Here is a 20139-nt window from a genome sequence, read left to right on the forward strand (position 1 = left end):
GGAGGCAAACGCTCAGAATATTATGGCTAAGACCTAAAAGCCAAACCATTTTCTTTTCATTCTAATGGTACAGACACTGGCACACAGACACAACTAACTGCAAGAGAGTCTGGTAAATGTGGTCTCTAAGTTGGGGGACATGGGGGCCACCATCAGTAAAAGGAAGAAAAGGAGAATGGATACCATGCAATAGCTATTAGTTTCCACCATTGTAACTTGATTCACTAAGTTCTACATTTTAGCCTTGTCAGCTAATTACAAAGATACACATCTTCTTTCCCTGTAGAAATGCTTTTACCTGAAAGCCTGGCATATTTTGTCTGAAGATTTTATACGGTGTACATTTTAGAAATGGTTTCCCTTTTTTTTTTTTCATCTTTGTAATACTGTTATTGAAAATGCCATGCATAATACTTTCTATCAATACTAAAATTTGACTAAGTACTAAACATACATTACTTACTTTAATCTCTCTTATAGCATTTTAGGGCAGCTATTATTTGTATCCCTCATTACAGATTAGGAAAATGTAACTTTGTAAGGTTAAATGACTTGTTCTAGGCCATAGTACTAGAAAATACTAGAACTGGGATTCAAGCCTAAGTCTCCCTGATTGCAAAGCCTAGTCTTAGAACCACTTCTTCACATGGCCTCATACATATTTGTCATTTTTCTGGCAAGGAGAATTTGAAATCTTGGGAATAGATGGAATCACCAACAGGGGAGAAATGGGGTAGAAAGGGAAGACAGGAAAAACTTGAGAGGAGCCCAGGGAGGATGAGAAGGAGTAGTCTGAGGTAGGAGGAGAGTAAATATCCATAGGGAAGGGTCTCGGACAGGAGGGGTTTGTTTATAGAGCCAACTGCATGGAGAGATGGCCTGTCAGCACTGGGAAGAGAGCACTGGATTGGGTGATTTGGTGATTGTTCTAGTTTGCTAGCTGCCGGAATGCCATATACCAGAAACGGAATGGCTTTTTAAAAGGGGAGTTTAATGAGTTGCTACTTTACAGTTCTAAGGCCTAGAAAATGTCCCAATTAAAGTAAGTCTATAGAAATGCCCAATCTAAGGCATCCAGGGAAAGATACCTTGGTTCAAGAAGGCCAATGAAGTTCAGGGTTTCTCTCTTAAGTCTAAGGGCACATGGTGAACACAGTCAGAGTTTCTTTCTCATCTGGAAGGGCACATGGTGAACACAGCATCATCTGCTAGCTTCTTCTCCTGGCTTCCTGTTTCATGAAGCTCCCTGGGAGGTGTTTTCCTTCTTCATCTACAAAGGTCGTTGGCTGGTGGACTCTGCTTCTCATGGCTATGTCGTTCTGCTCTCTCTGAATCTCCCACTCTCCAAAACGTTTCCTCTTTTACAGGGCTCCAATAAACTGATCAAGACCCACCCAAATGGGTGGAGACATGTCGTCACCTAATCCAGTTTAACAACCAATCTTGACTAAATCACATCATCCAGGGAGATGATCTGATTACAGTTTCAAACATAAGTATTGAATAGGGATTATTTTACCTTTATGAAATGGGATTTTGATTAAAACATAGCTTTTCTAGGGGGCATACATCCTTTTAAACCAGCACAGTGATAATTCATGACTTCAGGAGAACCATTTGGGTTATTTCCAGGGGAAGAAGGTCAAATTACAACAGATGCACAGATGACAGGGTGGGGAGATGAGATGGTGAGAAGTACAGATGTCGTATATTTGCTTCGATAACTGGAGTGATGGGAAAGAGAGTGGAGGGAGGAGGTGAGCTAGCAATGAAGAGATAAGCGATGGACTTATTTATATGTATTGCCACCTGCACAAGATAAATTTAAACAATGTCAGAAATTCTAGGTACAAAATCTGGTGATTTCTGATCATGAGATCAGGAGGAGGCAAATTTATTTCTGTGGATTTAAACTTACTCTCTTAATGGTGACACCCTCATACTTTATGAATTTTCCAGGGAGTTCATCGAGATCTAATACAGGAATCTTGACATTTGTGTTTGTATTTTCAGTGTTGGGGACAAAGAAAGTGATAAACAAATATTTGTGGAAGGTAGAAAGGATGGAAGGAAGGGCAGGAGAAAAGAAGGGGAGGGAGGAGAGAAAAAGAAACAGGGAAGATGGAAGGAGAATGGAGGAAAACAAGGAGGATCATATGACTGAAGATCTGAAAATTCAAAGATTGGCGTGGGTTCTTAGACTGTAAGGGAGCAACATTTGTAGGAGTTTTCATTTCCTCTTTTAATACCTTCTCTCACTAGCTCCAGCGTTTTCTTTTCTGGCTGTCACTAGCCTCGTCCTCTCAGAGAGTCAGCCTCAGGACAGGCTCTGCTTCTCCACTGCTTTCCCTGGTGGGTACTTTCTTACTTTGCCTTTTAGTTTTAGAGTGATCAGTGAATACAGGAAAGATCTTAGTAAAACATTCCAGCTAAAGTGCTAATAATCATTAAGGCTAAATTAATGAAAAGTGGTAGAAAATTTGATGTCTGAGCCCTAAATTTTAGCTTGGGAACTTCTCTTTACTAACTATAATTTTGGGTAAGTTACTAAGCATCAATTTCTATGTCACAGGGCTTTTATGAGGAGGGCATGAATAATTTAAGTGAAGGTGTTTTTGTATCTCTTCCTATAAAAATGTGATTTTTATCCCCAATATAATTTAACTTTACTGTATTTCATTTAGGCAGAAGCATTTTACTTTGCTAGATAACTCAGGGAAAACTTCAACTCTCTCTGGGGACCAGGAAGGTAAGGACTGGGTCAGGTTGCAAGTGGGTGATTTGCCTCAAGGGACAGCCACTGCTGAGTGCCTGCTGATATTTTCCCTCCAACAACATAAGAACAATTTTACCCAACCATTTATTTTTCATGCGAATTAAAAAAAATCACCATCTTTATGTGAAATACTCTGATTGCTAAATACCAGCAAATTGCAGGCAAAACAACGCATGGAGTGTGGGTAGGTAAATATGGCATATATGCTGCCAGTTTGCAATATCTGCCCTAAAAAAATTAAATTGAAGAAATGCAGGGGTTATTGACAGGGATGGAGGGGGGAGGTGCATGATTTTACCAAAAATCACATCATGTAAATGATACCAATACTCAAAACTGGTCCTTCTAAAAATTTTGAGTTTCAATTCACTTATCCCCTGTTACTCTGTAGTTGGTAAAATTTTGCCAGAAACATTTTGTTATCAAAATGATGTGTAAACATGGAGGGTCATAGTGAAGACAGATTATGTTTGCAAAAGCACATCTTTTTTGGTTTTTGGATGGCAATTTTTAACAAGCAATTATTATAAATGTATTCATGTGACTCTCAAACAAGGTGTTTTCAAACTTAGTTCTGTGCCTTTTAGCATATTGGTGCCTATGTACCGATTTTACCTCATAAATAAAGAGAAAAATTTTAAATTAAAATTGCCAAAAGTAGATGGCCCTTTCAGAGAGGAATGTCAACTTAATTTACTTAGGAGAGCAGGTTGCACAAAGGAAGAAAATGATAATGCAACAAGCTTTTGGAGAGATGGCCCTCTTTTGAAAGTTAACCTTTGTACTCACAAATAGTTATCTGAAAAATTTCTAATCTGTGAATGGAAATAACAGTAGATTGCATTACCTACCTCCAGAAGGTCAGAGGTTCAGATTACCAAGGTAATGAAACTTCAGTGAGCTGCCTCAGATCTATTACGTTTGTCAGTTTTTATAAGCAAGCTTACTTCAGGCATGCAATTATAACATAAAGGACCTATGTTGGTGAAAATTCAGCAGCGAGATCTTAACAGGAGTATTCAAATGTAACTGAGGTGGGGAGAACATTCACCTCTAGAAATAGACTTTTGCTCCAGGTGGTGAGACTGGAGCAGAGAGGATAAGTGAAAATATACTATACATAAAAACTCATTTCCGCACAAAGACTTGATATTTTCCCCCAGAGAGTCATCATAAGCATCAATTAACTTATATTTTTCTATTAAAATGGTTTAAGAGATCCCAATACAGGTAACACAGATATTTGAAACCTGGAGTCTTACAATAACCTTAGAAGTGATAGACTTTTGTAAAAAATGGTTTATTTAATAGTGACATAGATCAATATACACTGCACTGACTCTAAATTTATAATCAATGTCACCTAACACTAGTTTTAATTCATAATTTATATCATATAGCATAGGAGCAAACTACATGAAATAGAGGCATTTCTCTCTGCTGCTGCAACAAAACTCAAGGTTGGATGAAAATCAATGGTTACTATCGTTTGACCAATTGTAATAAGACATCATTCTTACATAATGATTATTATGCTCATGGGCAGATTTCTCTTTCATAAAATAAAATATTTTAATTGGCCCTTTCTAAATCAGATAGTTCTCAATATGTGGCAACTTTCTAAAAATTTTTGATTCAACTGTTTTCCAGATCTTGAGTTATACCCATAAAAATGGTTACAACACACATTTCCATGGTGGATTCAGGTTTTTGTTTTTTTTTTTCCTGATCGTCAGATGGATCATTACAAATTAATGGAGAAGCTGTTAATATTCTACCGATCAAGTATCAACTGGAATTTCAGTTACTGTGTTTTCTAGAGTCTCAGGAACATATTAGATCCACTGCTTGAAAATTGTGTCTGAACCCAGCCATGGTCAGACCCTGCATTACTGAAGTGAGTCCAATGAAGATATCCAGGCTCCATTTTCCTGAATCAAGCTGGAACTCTTTCTAAATCACCGTGCTGGTTTGAAAAGATGTATGTCCTCTAGAAAAGCCATGTTTTAATCTAAATCCCATTTCACAAAGGCAGAATAATCCTCATTCAATATTGTATGTTTGAAACTGTAATCAGATCATCTCCCTGGAGATGTGATTTAATCAAGAATGGTTGTTATACTGGATTAGCAGGAGGCCTGTCTCCACCCATTTGGGTAGATCTTGATTAGTTTCTGGAGTGCTACAAAAGAGGAAACATTTTGGAGAATGAGAGAGTTTCGGGAAGAGCAGAGAATGCTGTAGCACCATGAAGCAGAGTCCACCAGCCAGTGACCTTTGGAGATGAGGAAGAAAAACGCTTCCCAGGGAGCTTCATGAAACAGGAAACCAGGAGAAGAATCTAGCAGATGACGCCGTGTTTGCCATGTGCCCTTCCAGATGAGAGAGGAAGCCTGACCGTGTTCACCATGTGCCTTTCCAGATGAGAGAGAAACTCTGGCTGTGTTCACCATATGCCTTTCCACTTGAGAGAGAAATCCTGAACTTCATTGGCCTTCTTGAACCAAGGTATCTCTCCCTGGATGCCTTAGATTGGACATTTCTATCAACTTGTTTTAATTGGGACATTTTCTCGGCCTTAGAACTGTGAACTAGCGACTTATTGAATTCCCCTTTTTAAAAGCCATTCTGTTTCTGCTATATTGCATTCCAACGGCTAGCAAACTAGAGCAATCACTGTTGAAGATGAGTTATTCTGAAGAATCTGTCATATTACTGTGATCCTATTAAAAGGTTTTACTTAATATGTGATGAGTTACCAGATATGTGGCAGAGCTTTTGGAGGAAGGCACACAATACTGCACCGTATCAAATGAGTTCATGGACATTTCTGCCACACCTGTGTGTTGTGACAGAAACTACATTCCCAACCCAAAAGGAATGTGAGAAGGGAGAGTAGGTTCAGGAAGACAGAAGGAGTAGGAGAGATGTTTTGCCACTGGAAGAGAGCAGGGGGATTTCAGCTTTGTATTAGTTTTTTATTTTTTAAATGGGTTCAGTTATCCATTTTTAATTTGTTTGGGGACTGTTACGGGTTTAATGGCATCTCCTGTAAAGATTTGTCCAAGTCCTAAACCCCGCTCCTGTGAATGAACTCATTTGCAAATAGAATGTTCAAAGATTCTATTGGTTAAGAAATGGCCATCCATATTGGATGAGCATGAGCCTTCATCTAGTGTGAACACAGTCCTTGTGGGGAGAAGACAGCTAGACAGAGACCCTGGTGATCAGAGACGAGGAGACACATCACCATTTGCCAGAGGCAGAACCTGAGCTAGGGATTTCTGGCAAGACACCACCAGGACGCTACAGACTTCAGCCAAGTATGACCCTGCCACACCTTGACCTTGCACTTCCAACCTCCGAAACTGTGAGACAATAAATTCCTGTCATTTAAATCCACCGTGCTGTGTTCTAGCAGCCCTGGAAAACTAAGACTGGTACTAATACATTAAAAGGACATAAAGACACGAGAAGGTTACTTACTTGGTTTAGTCCATTCCACATCCATGGCCGTGTGGTTAAGAACTCTCAGGGACAAGTTGGCCCCTCTCTCTGGAAGACCAGCTAACGTCGTCACAGTTGCTTCTTGGCTTGGTGTGAAACCCACGCTGTTGTGTACAAACAGCTTATACACATATGTTGTAAATCTAAAAGGTTGTTTTTTAAAAAAAGTCACACATTAATTTCTACCTTAAAGAAGACAAAGAATGCGCTTTCTTTTTCTTTATTAAATACAAGATTTCTTTTTTTCCCTACCAAATGTACAATTTCTTTTTTTCTCCACATAATACATGATTTTCCCCTCCCTACATGATATGTATTGCTTTTGTCCTTCTCAAGCCTTAACAAAAGTGTCAGAAAAAATATTTTGTGAGGAATGCTAAGCAAACACTGCTATTTAAAACAAATGTGGTTTATCATTTTCTCCTTCTTATTGTTTTCAGAAGTGGCAAGGATTACAGCTCAATTCAAGAAGCAATTACAAATCTGGCAACTGGCCAGCTTTCTATCTGAATTTGATCCAGGGAGTTTTATGCTCTCTTTTTGGGAAACTCATCCATTTTCAAATATCAGAATCCTGCATCACCGTTTTCTTTCTACACCTCTGCTTCTTTCCCATAATCTCATTGGCAGGCAGATAAAAACCTAAATTAAGTCGTAACTGTGACCAAAGTGTACTACATTCTCCCCCTGAGAGTTCTGCTACAGTGAGCTTTGCTTTGCCATAGCATGAACATATTTATTTGAGTCAATACAGTGGAAACTGAATTGCTTTGCAAAAAGGGAAACCTGGATGTGGCGATGTGATATGATGAGGACTTGCCAACTCATATATTAAATCAATTGCAAAGGAAAGCCATCCCTTCATCTCTTTTGGCTCTTTCAGGGAGAAGACTGCCCTGCTTGCTTTGTTTGGTTCAAAAGAGCCTGAATAGGAAAAGGCTATTTATAGGCACAGTCAGGCTTGGAAAAGACAGTAAGTTATAGTGAGAATCTTGTAGATACATTGTGGCAACCCACGCCCAAACCCCAGGCATCTATGATTCAGGGAAAACAGGTCAGTCTCAGAACATCATCACCTCTATCAGGTTTAATACTTCATCAAGGACATCTTTCAAGAAAGAAAGGGAAGAAATTCTCAGGTCATTTTGCTACCTCCTATGTAGAACTCTGCTTGCCTCATCTGGCTTCTCCTATGGCCCAAAGACATTTTTTTGTGGGGTGCAGCCTTCGCAACATTCAAGGATGTTACCCTGCTATTGGAGCCATGGGAACTAATGACTTTGTGAAGCCCTTTATTTCCCCTAAATAAACACAAGCATCAGCTCTTCATCTGTTTTACCACCTCTTTTCATCTCACTCCTCCCTACTCTGTCTCTTTCTCTCTCTCTGTCTCTCTTTCTTCTTTGTATGCTTTGTAGCAAGTACTAAGTAGTTATAGGACCATGACAACTCAAAGATGATAATAATAGTCAGCACTTGAGTGCTTAATGGGTCTCAGGCATTGTTCTAGATGTATTCGCTCGGCTCGTTCACGCCTCACAACAGCCCTATAAGGTACAATGAATAATTCCTCTTTTGAAAATAAGTAAGATACAGCTTAAAGAACTTAAATAACTTGTCTAGTGGCAGACTTAATTAGTGAGAGACTTGGGATTTAAACCGAGAAGGTCTGATCTTCAGAGCTTGCTCTTTTAACCATTTTTCTGTATTGCCAATATAATGATGATGATGATGGTGATGATATTAATAGCAACAGTCACATTAAAAATCTGGTCTCTCTGTACTTGGATGATGTCACATCCCTGGGGCTTGATCTCCGAGTTGTTTTTCTAGTAGTGGGGATACGTTTTTGCTTACACATCCAGTCTCACCAAATTTCCTCTGTGACCACTAGAATGAATTTGAAGGATGGCGAGCAGGGTTAAGGGGTTGGCAAGTCTGTGACAATGGAATGAAATGAACCTAATGGCTCACATGGGGACTGACCCAGAGGCCTGAGCCTCATTAGCTATCTCTCTGGGTAAAATACTTATAATTGTGTTTTCCTCTGTAAAATGGTTTAAACAATTTTTGCTAAATTCTGAATGCCTAATCTCTCCTGCAATATTTGGATTTTCTTTAACATGTCTACGTTATACATTCAATAGTCTTTATAACTTGAAACTGCTTCTTGTGGTTCTTTTCTCCAAGTGTAATTAACAGCAGGTGACACTAAAATGGTTAATTGGGGGCCTTAATTCTTACTGCAGTACTTTAAGGGATTTCATTATGATTCAGGCATGGGAAAATGCACAATTTATGCCTGTACAGTATAAGTAGGCCACACAGACAGAAGTATTGAAAAACTTGTTTTCAAGGTGGTATTAGAGTGTTGGAGTAAGAGATGGCTTTAGAGTTTATCTGCTTCAAATAATAAAATATCTACTATATTTTACAGGTAAGACAACCAAGATCCTAAGAAGTTAAGTGGGTTCGCCTAAGCTTATACAAATCGTTAGGGCTAGCTGAGCCTCGGGTTTCCTCATTTCCAATATAAAATTAATTGCACTATTTATTATTTATTTGTCATTTTATTTAATTGTTTCATTTTATGGTATACATTCATCCTTTGCAATTTCTTTAATGTTCATTTTTAAGTTAAACTTTTAAGGTAATAATACTTTGAATTCTTTTAAATTTTCTTAGGTGAAATACTAACATTTACTGCTTTCACTGCATCTGAACATCCTCTTTAAGTCCATGAATGTATATTGCTTCTCGTATGTCCACATATACAAGTTTGCATTTCACCACTTCACATCTAAAAAGAGTGTACTGTTTGCTTAAAGTACTTTTTCTACTCCCTCTATTTATACTCCTTTCTTAGATGGATCTTAATGGTGATTACTGATAGGAAATGGACAATACCCTCTAACTAATAATAGCATAAAACTTCTGAAAAAAAATGTTAGGCCCGTTGTCATCATATACTCATTGCCAAAGTAATGAATCTCAATGAATTTCTTTCCTAAATATTAATTGTGGTCCTCAGACATGTCTTGAAAAATATACCATTTCAAACTCTGTAGGGAACAACTTTTGAAATTTGCAAAATATATAAATGCTTATATTGGGTCTATGCTTCAGCCAGTAAAACCAATTGTTTGTAGGTCAATTTAGGGATACCAGACAATTTCAATAGTTTTCCACTAAATGATTAATTCATTTGTGACTACTCTCCTCATTCCCACTACCAAATGGTCAATTTTGTAGTATACAGGTACGATTATGATATTTTGCATGTAAAGATAATACATATTAAAATCTTACTTATGGATTATTCCTATTTCAAGGTTCAGCTGTTATCAATCAAATGAATTCAAAACTAGATTATTTTTATATGAAAGAGTTTTTAATCTGCTTATTTACTGGATAAATAATTTTATAAATGAATTAACAGATGTTTCATAGTTACTAAAGCATTCAGTCTCACAATGTTCAATTTGCTTATGTAAGCTTTTAGCTTAGTGACATACCCTTTCTCTCTTCAACAGAGAAATGATCCCCGCTGAAAATTTAAAACTTATTGAAAATGAATTATATTGCTCTTTCATGTTTGATACGCTACCACTTCATTCCTTCTTTAATATTTATTGAGTGCTTACTATGTACCAGGTGGTAAATACAATGAACATGATTCCTGTCCTCCAGGAACCACAGTGCATATAAGTTTTGCAGAAATATGTTTTAAAATAAAAACATCTGAAAGTATACATTCATTTATTCTTTCTTTAAAACACATATCAGAAAGCCATTCTAGGGTAACCTGACGCAGCCACAGAAGACCTCACAGAGAAGGTAGCATTGAGGCTAGGCTTTGGTGACAAGTGAAGTTGTGTCCAGTGGTTCTGAGAACCAATAAAATTCTTGAGTATAGCTGCAGAATGCCTGAGGTTATTTTCATCAGAATTAAAAAATGTGTCAGTTTTATTGATGTTCCAAAAGAACTCATGTGTCAGTACTGTCACCAATATAAATTATGCTGAAAATCCAAGCTACTCAGTGGCTTCTTCCACTGCTGCCTTATGTCCACTGCAATTCATAGCAGGCTTACGTACAACACCATATGAGTAGGGATTTGAGAAATCTATTATGTCATATGATTTGTTACTCCCTCAATTCCTTTGTGGAAATGAAAAAATAATTGAACAAATAAAACTTTTTTTCCGTGGTTTATATCTGTAGTTGTTTAAAGTCTCCATTGATGGTAGGTAAGTTTTTCTTTCACCTCTTCTTTGCTGTTTCTGAAATGCTACTGCAGATTTAAAGAATATATATTTTTATTGAGAAATACCCATACACATACAGTCCAACCACATTATACAACCAGTGGCTCATGGTATCATCACATAGTTGTGTATTCTCTACCACGATCACTTTTAGAACATTTGCATCACTCCAGAAAAAGAAATAAAAAGGAAAAGAAAAAGAACTCATACATCCCATACCTCTTCCCCCCCTCTCATTGACCCACAATATTTCAATCAACCCAATTTTTACCTTTTATTACTATTTATCTGTGTTTGACCTTGTTTTTTTTTTTTTTTTTGTTTTTTTTTTTAACTCATCTGTCCATACCCTGGATAAAAGGAACATCAGACATCAGACACACGTTTTCACAATCACAGTCACACTGTGAAAGCTATATAATTAAACAACCTTCAAGAATCAAGGCTACTGGAACACAGTTCAACAGTTTCAGATACTCCCCTCTAGTCACTACAATACACCATAAACTAAAAGAGATATTTATATAATGTATAAGAATAACCTCCAGGACAACCTCCTAATTCTACTTAAAATCTCTCCGCCACCGAAACTTTATTTTGTCTCATTTCTCTCTTTCCCTTTTTGGTCAGGAACTCTTTCTCATTCCAATGATTCTGGGACCTTGCTTATACCAGGGAGTCAGGTCCCAAGTTGCCAAGGGAGATTTTCATCCTTGGGAGTCAAGTTCCATGGAAAGGGGAGGGCGGTGAGTTCACCTGCCAAGTTGGCTTAGAGAGGGAGGCCACATCTGAGTAACAAAAGAGGCTCTCTGGGGGTGACACTTAGGCATAATTATTGCTACTGAAGTCTTTTGTATTGGAAATGAGAGAGTGTTTTGGTCTGCTAAGCTGCCGAAATACAGTATACCAAAAATGGGCTGACTTTTAACAATGAGAATTTTAAGTTTATAGTTTCTAAGGCCATGAAAATGTCCAAATCAAAACATCATCAATTAAATAATTCTAAAAAGAATGTATTGGTTTGCTTAAAGTACTTTTTCTACTCCCTCTATGTATACTCCTTTCTTTTTTTTTTTTTTTTTTTTTTTTTTTTTTTTAAAGGAAAGACAGAGAGAAGGAAGGAAGGATAGAAGGAAGGAAGAGAGGAAGAAAGGGAAACATCTTTTAAACATTTTCTTGTTTTATTGTATTTTGTTTCTCCGTTTTCGTTACATGGGCTGGGGCCGGGAATCGAACCGTGGTCCTCCGGCATAGCAGGCAAGCACTTTGCCCGCTGAGCCACCGCGGCCCGCCCTCTATGTATACTCCTTTCTTAGATGGATCTTAATGTTGATTACTGATAGGAAATGGACAATACCGTCTAACTAATAATAACCTAAAATTTCTGAAAAAAAATTAGGCCCATTGCCATCATATACTCATTACCCTTCCACTTGAGAGAGAAACTGTAAACTTCATTGGCCTTCAAGAACCAAGATTTCTTTCCAGGATGGATGCCTTTGATTGGACATTTCTATAGACTTGTTTTAATTGGGACATTTTCTCAGCCTTAGAACTGTAAACTTGCAATGTGTTAAATTCCCCTTTTTAAAAGCCATTCTGTTTCTGGTATCTTGCATTCTGGCAGCTAGCAAACTAGAACATTTGCCATCTGATAGAGGAGTCCAGGGTCACAGATTGCTGGCAGCTTGTGTTCAGGAAGAAGGTATCATCCACATTTAATTTGGAGATCTCTTCTGCTAAATATCCAAATTCACAGCTTTTAAAATCTGCCTTCCAGCCAAAGCCACTAGTCAATTTTGCCAGATTATCTGCCATTTTAAAACAAGGGCTCGTCTTCCTTCCAGTCTGTAATGACACATGCCTCATTTCTGTCTAAGGCTTTATCAGAAGTGTCTTCAGAGTCCACATTTCTATCAACGCAGCAGCATCTGCTGGTCTCTCCCTTCTCTTCCGGGTTTCCTTGCTTCCAGCTTCTGGCTCCAGTGGCTTCCTCTCAGTTTCTGCCTCTTTCTCTCTGCCTTCAATCCTGTTTATAAAGGACTACAGGAAGAGGGTTAAGATCCACCCTGGGCCATGCCCTATCTGAAGTAACCTAATCAAAAGTCCCATCTACTCTATAAGTTCATACCCACTGGAATGGATTTAGTTCAAGAACATAATTTTCCTGGGTCCTTTCACCTGCTAATTACCACCAAAGAACAATGAGGATTACTTGAAAGTTTTTATAATATGATATATTTTAGATTTTGAATGAAGGTTGCATCTGGCATGCTTCTGCATCCATTTCTATTTATGCTGGAGAAAAAAATACCTAAAATAATTTTGCTATAATTTCTACCTTTTCTATACTATTTGTCAGCATTGGGGGTTGGGTGGGGTGGGGGTGGCCTAGATTTTTTAGTTTTTATAAAAATTTAAAAAATAATTGTTTAGGAAAAATTAAAAACCATAAAAACAGCCATTTTAAAGTGAATAATTCAGTGGCATTTGTACATTTGCAATATTGTGCAACTACTACCTCTATCTAGTTCCAAAACTTTGTCATCATTCCAAAGTAAAACTCCTTACTCATTAAGCAGCTTCTTCCAATTTGTCCTCACTCATTTCTTGTAGACTTTTTTTCTGAAGAAAACACTAGCTTACAAAAATTTCTATGACAAAATGCACCTTCCATAGTTAGAGGCTCATTTCTCATGACGGAAAGTAGAATGCAATGGCATTTAGAAAAAGATGGCATGTGGTAAATTCAGAGCACTGAAAAAAATTTCAATTTTTTACAAATTAGAATCAATTTAATATAAATTGGAAATGATACATTTTCATTAATATTAAATTAACTACATTGCTAAGAGTATACATTACATTGCATGCTAATGTTGACAAAATAAGCCTTTCAGTCACAGACCTAACTTTTACTCACATTTTGGAATTTAGAATAAAAATAATAACTTGGTAGTCATGAGACAAAAGTCTTCCTCCCCTCCATGTATTCATGTTAACTTGTTAATAGCTACTCTTTGGAGATTTTTATATTTTAGGAACATGTAACATAGAACTGACCTAGCGTTTCCACGTTAGCAAAGGAGAAAATACCATCTGTGAACGTTTAATCTCACTACTAAAAAGAGGGACTGAGTTATATTGCTTCAAATATTATCTCCCGGAAATGAAGCCATCTTTCCAGGCTAGAAATAATTTCCTTTTAGAAGGTTTAAAAATACATATTAGAATTTATGTCAGTAAGACTAAACTTATATTTTATGATATATTTAGCTTAAGCATTTACATTTAAACAAACATAACCGATCCTTCCTTTGAAAATAAGATGAAAATCCAATAATTTCAAATGCTTTCCCTTCAAGTTAATACAATTAGCAAATTCTTTTTTTTTTTTTTTGAGGAATCACATGGAAATCAATATTCAAACTGCCACTGCAAATGAAATACTTGAAATTTTACATATGAAATTAATAGGAGATGGAACATATCTCACTTTGTAAAATAAAAGACAGCTAAATGAGTACAATCTCCAAGTCAATATTTTCCTTAAAATAGAAAAAAAAAATCCCATTATTTCTTTTTTTGGGGGTGTGTGTACTTATTTAAAAAAAAAAATTTTTTTACATATTCTTTATTTAAGAAAACAAACAATATACTTAGAACCACCAACAATGGATAGCTTAGTTAGCTTACCATAGGCATATTTAAATAAAGTATCCATATAATCATTGTAAAGCCTGTGCTTGTGCAGTAAGTTTCATAAACCAATTTTAAATTAAGGCAACAGGGAAAAAATCTACATATTCAGATAGCAAAGTTCTTAAATTCAAAGTATTAAAAACTAACTTAGATAGCATTTTTTGATCGGCTTGCCAAAACTATGAATGTTCTCAAAATATCAGGTAGAAAGCTCTTACAAATATCTGCATTGCTATGGTAATGGCCTATGTTACTAAATCTTTTCCTAATTTCAGGAAAATATGAAGATACAAATATTTTTACAATTGACATACGGAAATCTTAACCACCTAAAATGGATATGTTAGTTAACTTATCCATAGGCATATTAAAAAAAAAAAATCTAAGTAATCACCGTAAAACCGGTTTCTACAATATGTTTCATAATCCTATTATTTCTTATGCCCTGTTCTTTAAATCTGGAACAAAAAGGAGGACCTGCTGTGAAGGTGCTCTCAGCAGTTTGACTGGCTCACTTGGGAACCCAGGCAGTGTCAGGTGCTGCAATTGTAAGGACAGACGGACAAGTAACGTTAAGGAGACCGCTGCCCTCTCGTTAAACACTGCCCGATTCACGTCCACAGCACCAGGCGACAAGCGGCACGTTCACCAGATTCCCCAAGTGATGAAAATGTCAGGAAATCCAAAGTTATGGCTCCCCCAACAACCGTAACTTGGCCACTTTGTACAGAATTACTAAGGAAGAAAAGTTAGAAAACTGACAAGCAATATGAACCTACAGTTAACACTGAGTCTGCGTGTCAGCGTGGGCAGGACAAAATTCAATGAGGAAGCGATCAGCTGTGCAACCCAGGCAAAAATTGTCCTTATCTCAGATAATGTTAAGAGTAAAGCAGGAGTATTTTTGTTTGACTTAAATTATCTGGATAATTGGCTCAATAGTCTGCTTTGTAAATGTAGATAAAAAGGGGCACATAACTGCTAGAATCATTTGAATTTAAGAATATAATGACAATTTCAGAATATAATTAAATTGGTATGGTTCTCTGCATATTATAAACACATATCTAACCAAAGGAGACCACTTGAGCAGAGAAATTGACTCCTGTTTATATTTACTATAACATAAATACCTTCATAGGGGGATGCCCAGTGAATTTTAAGGTCATTTTATTTTTTTTAATCAAAAGGCATTTCATTTAGAAGCTGATTCTAGACGTAGCTATGGTGATGTCAAGTCAAGAGGCGAAGAAACACTTCAATGTTCCCTTTATTTATATAGATGTAAGTTAAGATGGAAATAGGGAATGGTGGCATCTGGGGAGAATAGAAAATCACAAAATCCTTTTCAAGGCATTAGAATTCGAATAAACATGCCCTTCCCCACCACCTCTCCCCTCCCCTCCCCCTGGGGTTGCTCCTAAGGGGCAGGTACATCTCTGAGTGTGGGGTGGGGGAAGAAAACCCCACTTCTCCCCTTTGCACTGCAGTTTGAAAGCCCACTCAGTAGCTGCCAGCAGGGATGGTGAGCCTTGGCTCCTGCCCAGATGGACAACGAAAGCATCTGACCAAACAGGGCCACTTTCTTTTAATGGAAAAAAATGGATGCAGGGCACAGAGCCCTCTAGCAGGCTAATCATTTTCCCGCTTTCTCAAATTTGTGAGATGCCCCCCCCCCCCCCCCCAGTCCCATCTGCCTTGGGCTGAAAGGGCCCCTAGCTTTTTTTTGGACTTATAGAGAGCTAGAAAAAAAAAAATCTCAAAATGTGAATACTTGTACTACTTATTTTGAGTGTTAAAAGAAATGCTTTTGGTTTGACTTAAATTATCTGGATAATTGGCTCAATATTCTGCTTTGTAAATGTAGATAAAAAGGAACAAATAACTACTAGAATCATCTGAATTTAAACCTCAATGATATAAACCTCAACCTGGTTACATGGCACATAACAGTTATGTGAATGTCCCCAAAAAGTATTTGCTAGCCCAGCAGCAAAATATAATAATAATAATAATAATAAATACCTTGACATTCAGCATTATCGTACTAGTCGAAATATCACCTCAGTGCAATTTTGTCATATGTGCACTGTATTCTAGGAGCTGTCATTGGTATGCTTATGTCAACTCATGTTTCAATTTAATTTGTGGGGATTTAACCCTCTTTTCTTAAATCTTAAATTTGGACCTCTGGTTAAAAGTCTCTAAATAAATCACTAAAAATACAATAAGAGATATTTGGCTTCGTTCCTAATTTTTAAATAGGGTTTAGCTTCTTCTATGGCATAGGAAAATATTACCTCCTAGAGTTATAAGGAGGATCAAATAAAATGAAATCCTTTAAGCATTGTGGACACTATGAACAAGTAGAGCAGGCTTCTCATTTCTCTTCTTATTAGTATGATTAGTGTCAACAAAGAAGGCAATTTCCCCAGTCAACAGCAGACTGTCCTCACAGGGCCCAGAAACCCCAGGCAGTTCCTACACTGCGCATCTGGGAAGTGGGGAGGTGGGCTGCGGTCACTACCTTATCAGGGAAGCTGTCAGTTACACACGCTCACATCAGACATTGGAGAGAAAAGATCACTGCCCCTGGTTAAATGGACCACCCACATAATTAGCTTCCCAGAACCTTTTCTGTGTTTCTTACAAACATCTGATGGCAAAAAAACAAATTCAGTAATGTTAAATAGTCAGCTTCTAGTTCTTTTTTTTTGGAATAGTGCTATTTGTAAGGTATTCAGAGTTCACAGGACGTAAGAAGTTACTTTCCCATACTATTTCCTTGGACAGAGCTGCTGACTCTGTAGGTAATTGTGAGGCTGGCACTTAATTTGTGTAATTGTGTGTGCATATGTGTGTGTGTGTGTGCGCTACCCCCACCACTAGACCATAAGTTCTTTGAGGGCAAGGCCTATGCTATGTTCACTTTTCATTCCTTATCGCATTGCTTGGCATATAGTAGGCAAAAAGAAATTGCTGAATTAATGAATTTCTTCAGCTGAAGTGATAATTACATAGGGATGCTGAAATAAGCAAATAATGAATCAAGAAGAGTTGGACATAGTACAACAACCATGATAATTTAAGGTTAACAATAAATATTTGCTAATAACTTTGACTTGTAAAAATGGCAATTTTATATGCTTCATTCTAATGCCTGCTTATATTTATATGCTGTCTCCTTCCAAGAACCTTAGAATATCTATAACGTTTTCCCACCACTACCCTTCAAGATGGGCAGGGGAATTTTCCTTAGTTTTACCCATTCCTAAAAGACAAAAAAGTTATAGGCAATGTCCCTAAGTCTCCAAGAAATTAATTAAGCTAACCTTTATTGAGTTAACATATGCTTTCATTCAACAAATACCTGAGGACCAACTACGCGCCAGGCACTCTGCTAGAGACGGAAGATACAAGGGTTTAAACACAAAGCTCCTGTCCCATCTTGGATCTGACAATATAATAATGGGGTTTCCCATCAAGTAGCCAGGCTTGTACATTATACTATGTGAAGGATAGGCTATGGAAATATGTACAAGGGACACCTAATTCAGACCAGGAAGAGAGGCATCAGGGAGGGCTTTTTGGAGGAAGAAACTTCTAGGGTAAGACTTGGACAGTGAACTAGTTAGATAATGGGAAATGGCAGCAATGGGGAGAAGCGGAGTGTTCTAATTTCCTAGGCTACTAAAAGCAGAGGCCATGAAATGAGTTGACAGAAACAGTGGGAATTTATTAGCTTACAATTTAAGGCTGTGAAAATGTCCAAGTCAAGTCCTCATCACAGTAAGGCACAAGGAGGTAGCTGCTGGTCTCTCCCATCTCTTCTCAATTACGTTGATTTCAGCTTCTTGTTTCTGTAGCTTTTTTTGCTCTTTGTCAGAATTTGATTCTCTTGCAAAAGACTCCAGTAATAGATTTCAGACCCATCCTGAATGATGTGGGTCACACCCTTACAAAAGTAGCCCCATCAAAAGGTCCTACTTAATTGGGTCTACACCCAGAGGAATGGATTAACTTTAAGGGCATGTTTTCCTGGGGTACATACAGCTTCAAACCACTACAGTGAGTGAGTGAGTGTTGCATCTTACAGGTGCTGAATGTAATGCAAAGGCAGCTGGAACAAATTCCCAAGGCAGGCAAAGGGGGGTGGGGGAGACAAGGCTAGAGTTATAAACAGGCTTCAGAATATAATTCTAAACTGTAATAGTTCTAAAAAAAAAAAAAGAACCAGCCTGATTGAAAAGCTATTGAAAAACATGTCTGAAAAATTTTCATAAAATAATAACATTTCTTGAAATGTGTTTAGTTGCTTGGACCCATCAAGGTTTAGAAGCCATTTATCCCATCCCATCTCCTTACTTCATAGACAAAGATGTGAAGTCCAGAGAAGTTACCTTGCCTAAGGTCACAAAGCTAGTTCTTCACCACAGGTAAAACAGAATCCAGAACCCTGAACTCTCCTGTGCACTGAGTACTTTTTTTCTGATAATGCCTATTTCCCATTTCTTGATTTTGTTGAATTCTAGATTGAATTCTTCCAAGTCCCAAACCTGTTTACTAAATAACTTTTGTGGATTGAATCAATGATCTATAATCAGTTACTTCCTAAAAGTTGCATGCATTTTACCAGTGTCCAGGAATTTCCCCAATTTTGCATATGTGGACTATTTCCAAAAGCCTCTTTTAAGTTTTCATGTCTGAACAGCGCAGTGCTATGACAAAGGCAATAGGTTAAGGCTCAAACATCTTAAAGCTTGACTTCAAAAGGCTTATTTTAAGCTTGCAGTTAGGGTGGCAAGTGGTAAGTATGCTGACTGTTGCAGTTCTATGATTAATGCCACAGATAATAACCAAACATGTTTTATTGCATAACTGATAATATGCTCACACAATGAAGACGCTAAGATACTTTGAACCATTCAACATTCCCAAACCTAAATGCCAGCATTTGTTTTTATAGGTTTTGTAATCTCACCTGCTAAGACCCTTATCTTCATAAAACCACTGAGTTCCTGAATAAATATTGTGCCACAGATTTAAATCTTCTGAGGGATTTGATGCAAGTGGTTGCTGGATTTTACATCTCAGAAGCTCATATCTAAAGCAAAAGACAAGCATGAACATTGGAATTATCTCAACTAATGTTATTATCAAAATTCAGGTTGTTTTGTGGCACGTATGGGTGGTGTGTGCATGGAAACATAAAGAAAACATCTCATGTTTACAGCTGCAAATTTTTTCAAAGAAACATTTTTCTGATGAAAGCTTTTACATATTCAGTTATTTTGAAAAAATCAGCTACATTTCCCGTTATTATCGGCAAGAATTATGATGTTTTAGATGACTTCATCAGATTTGCCAAAACTTTATCACCAGCTTCACACAAAGTAGAAATGCCAAATGCTTGTAAAGTTAATGATTCCCTCAGACTGCTACCATTAAAACTTTATAAACAATGATACTATTTTCAACTGCATATTCTTGGCTCAGTGTCAAGCTCCAGTTGTCGGAAAGCCATTTCAGAATCATAACTCACTTCCATCATCTTATCTATATCCCTGACCACATTCTTTAGAAGTTTCCAGACACTAACAATGTGCCAAATAATTTTGTGTTAGCATTGGAATTTTAAGGCATATTTATAAAAATGTATCACTTAGAACATACATCAAGTTTGCTTAACATATAATAAAACTATAGTTTGAATATCAGGAAAAGGATTACGTAGAGAATTTTTAGAGAATTTGTGATTGCTATTTCAAGGAGTTTAATTCTTTACAATATTATGGTACTTCTACTTCAATGAACTTTTATGGCCCCACATCATTCAAGACACAACAGGAAATTGTGTGCAAGTCATGAGTGTGGGAATATACAATA

At 37.2% G+C, this 20139-nt stretch overlaps 1 protein-coding gene across 1 annotated transcript in view; it reads right to left on the reverse strand.

Annotated features, from left to right (window-relative positions):
* Positions 1-20139, reverse strand: part of USH2A (usherin) — an 844952-nt gene that overhangs the window by 222930 nt on the left and 601883 nt on the right. Inside the window, exons 43-44 of the mRNA XM_077157816.1 lie at positions 19235-19357; positions 6263-6426 (exon numbers count right to left, since the gene is read on the reverse strand). Of these exons, the coding sequence (XP_077013931.1) occupies positions 6263-6426; positions 19235-19357 (287 nt within the window). The remainder of the gene's footprint in view (positions 1-6262; positions 6427-19234; positions 19358-20139) is intronic.

This window comes from Tamandua tetradactyla, chromosome 4 (genome assembly GCF_023851605.1).
Source record: "Tamandua tetradactyla isolate mTamTet1 chromosome 4, mTamTet1.pri, whole genome shotgun sequence".
NCBI classification, from domain to species: domain Eukaryota; kingdom Metazoa; phylum Chordata; class Mammalia; order Pilosa; family Myrmecophagidae; genus Tamandua; species Tamandua tetradactyla.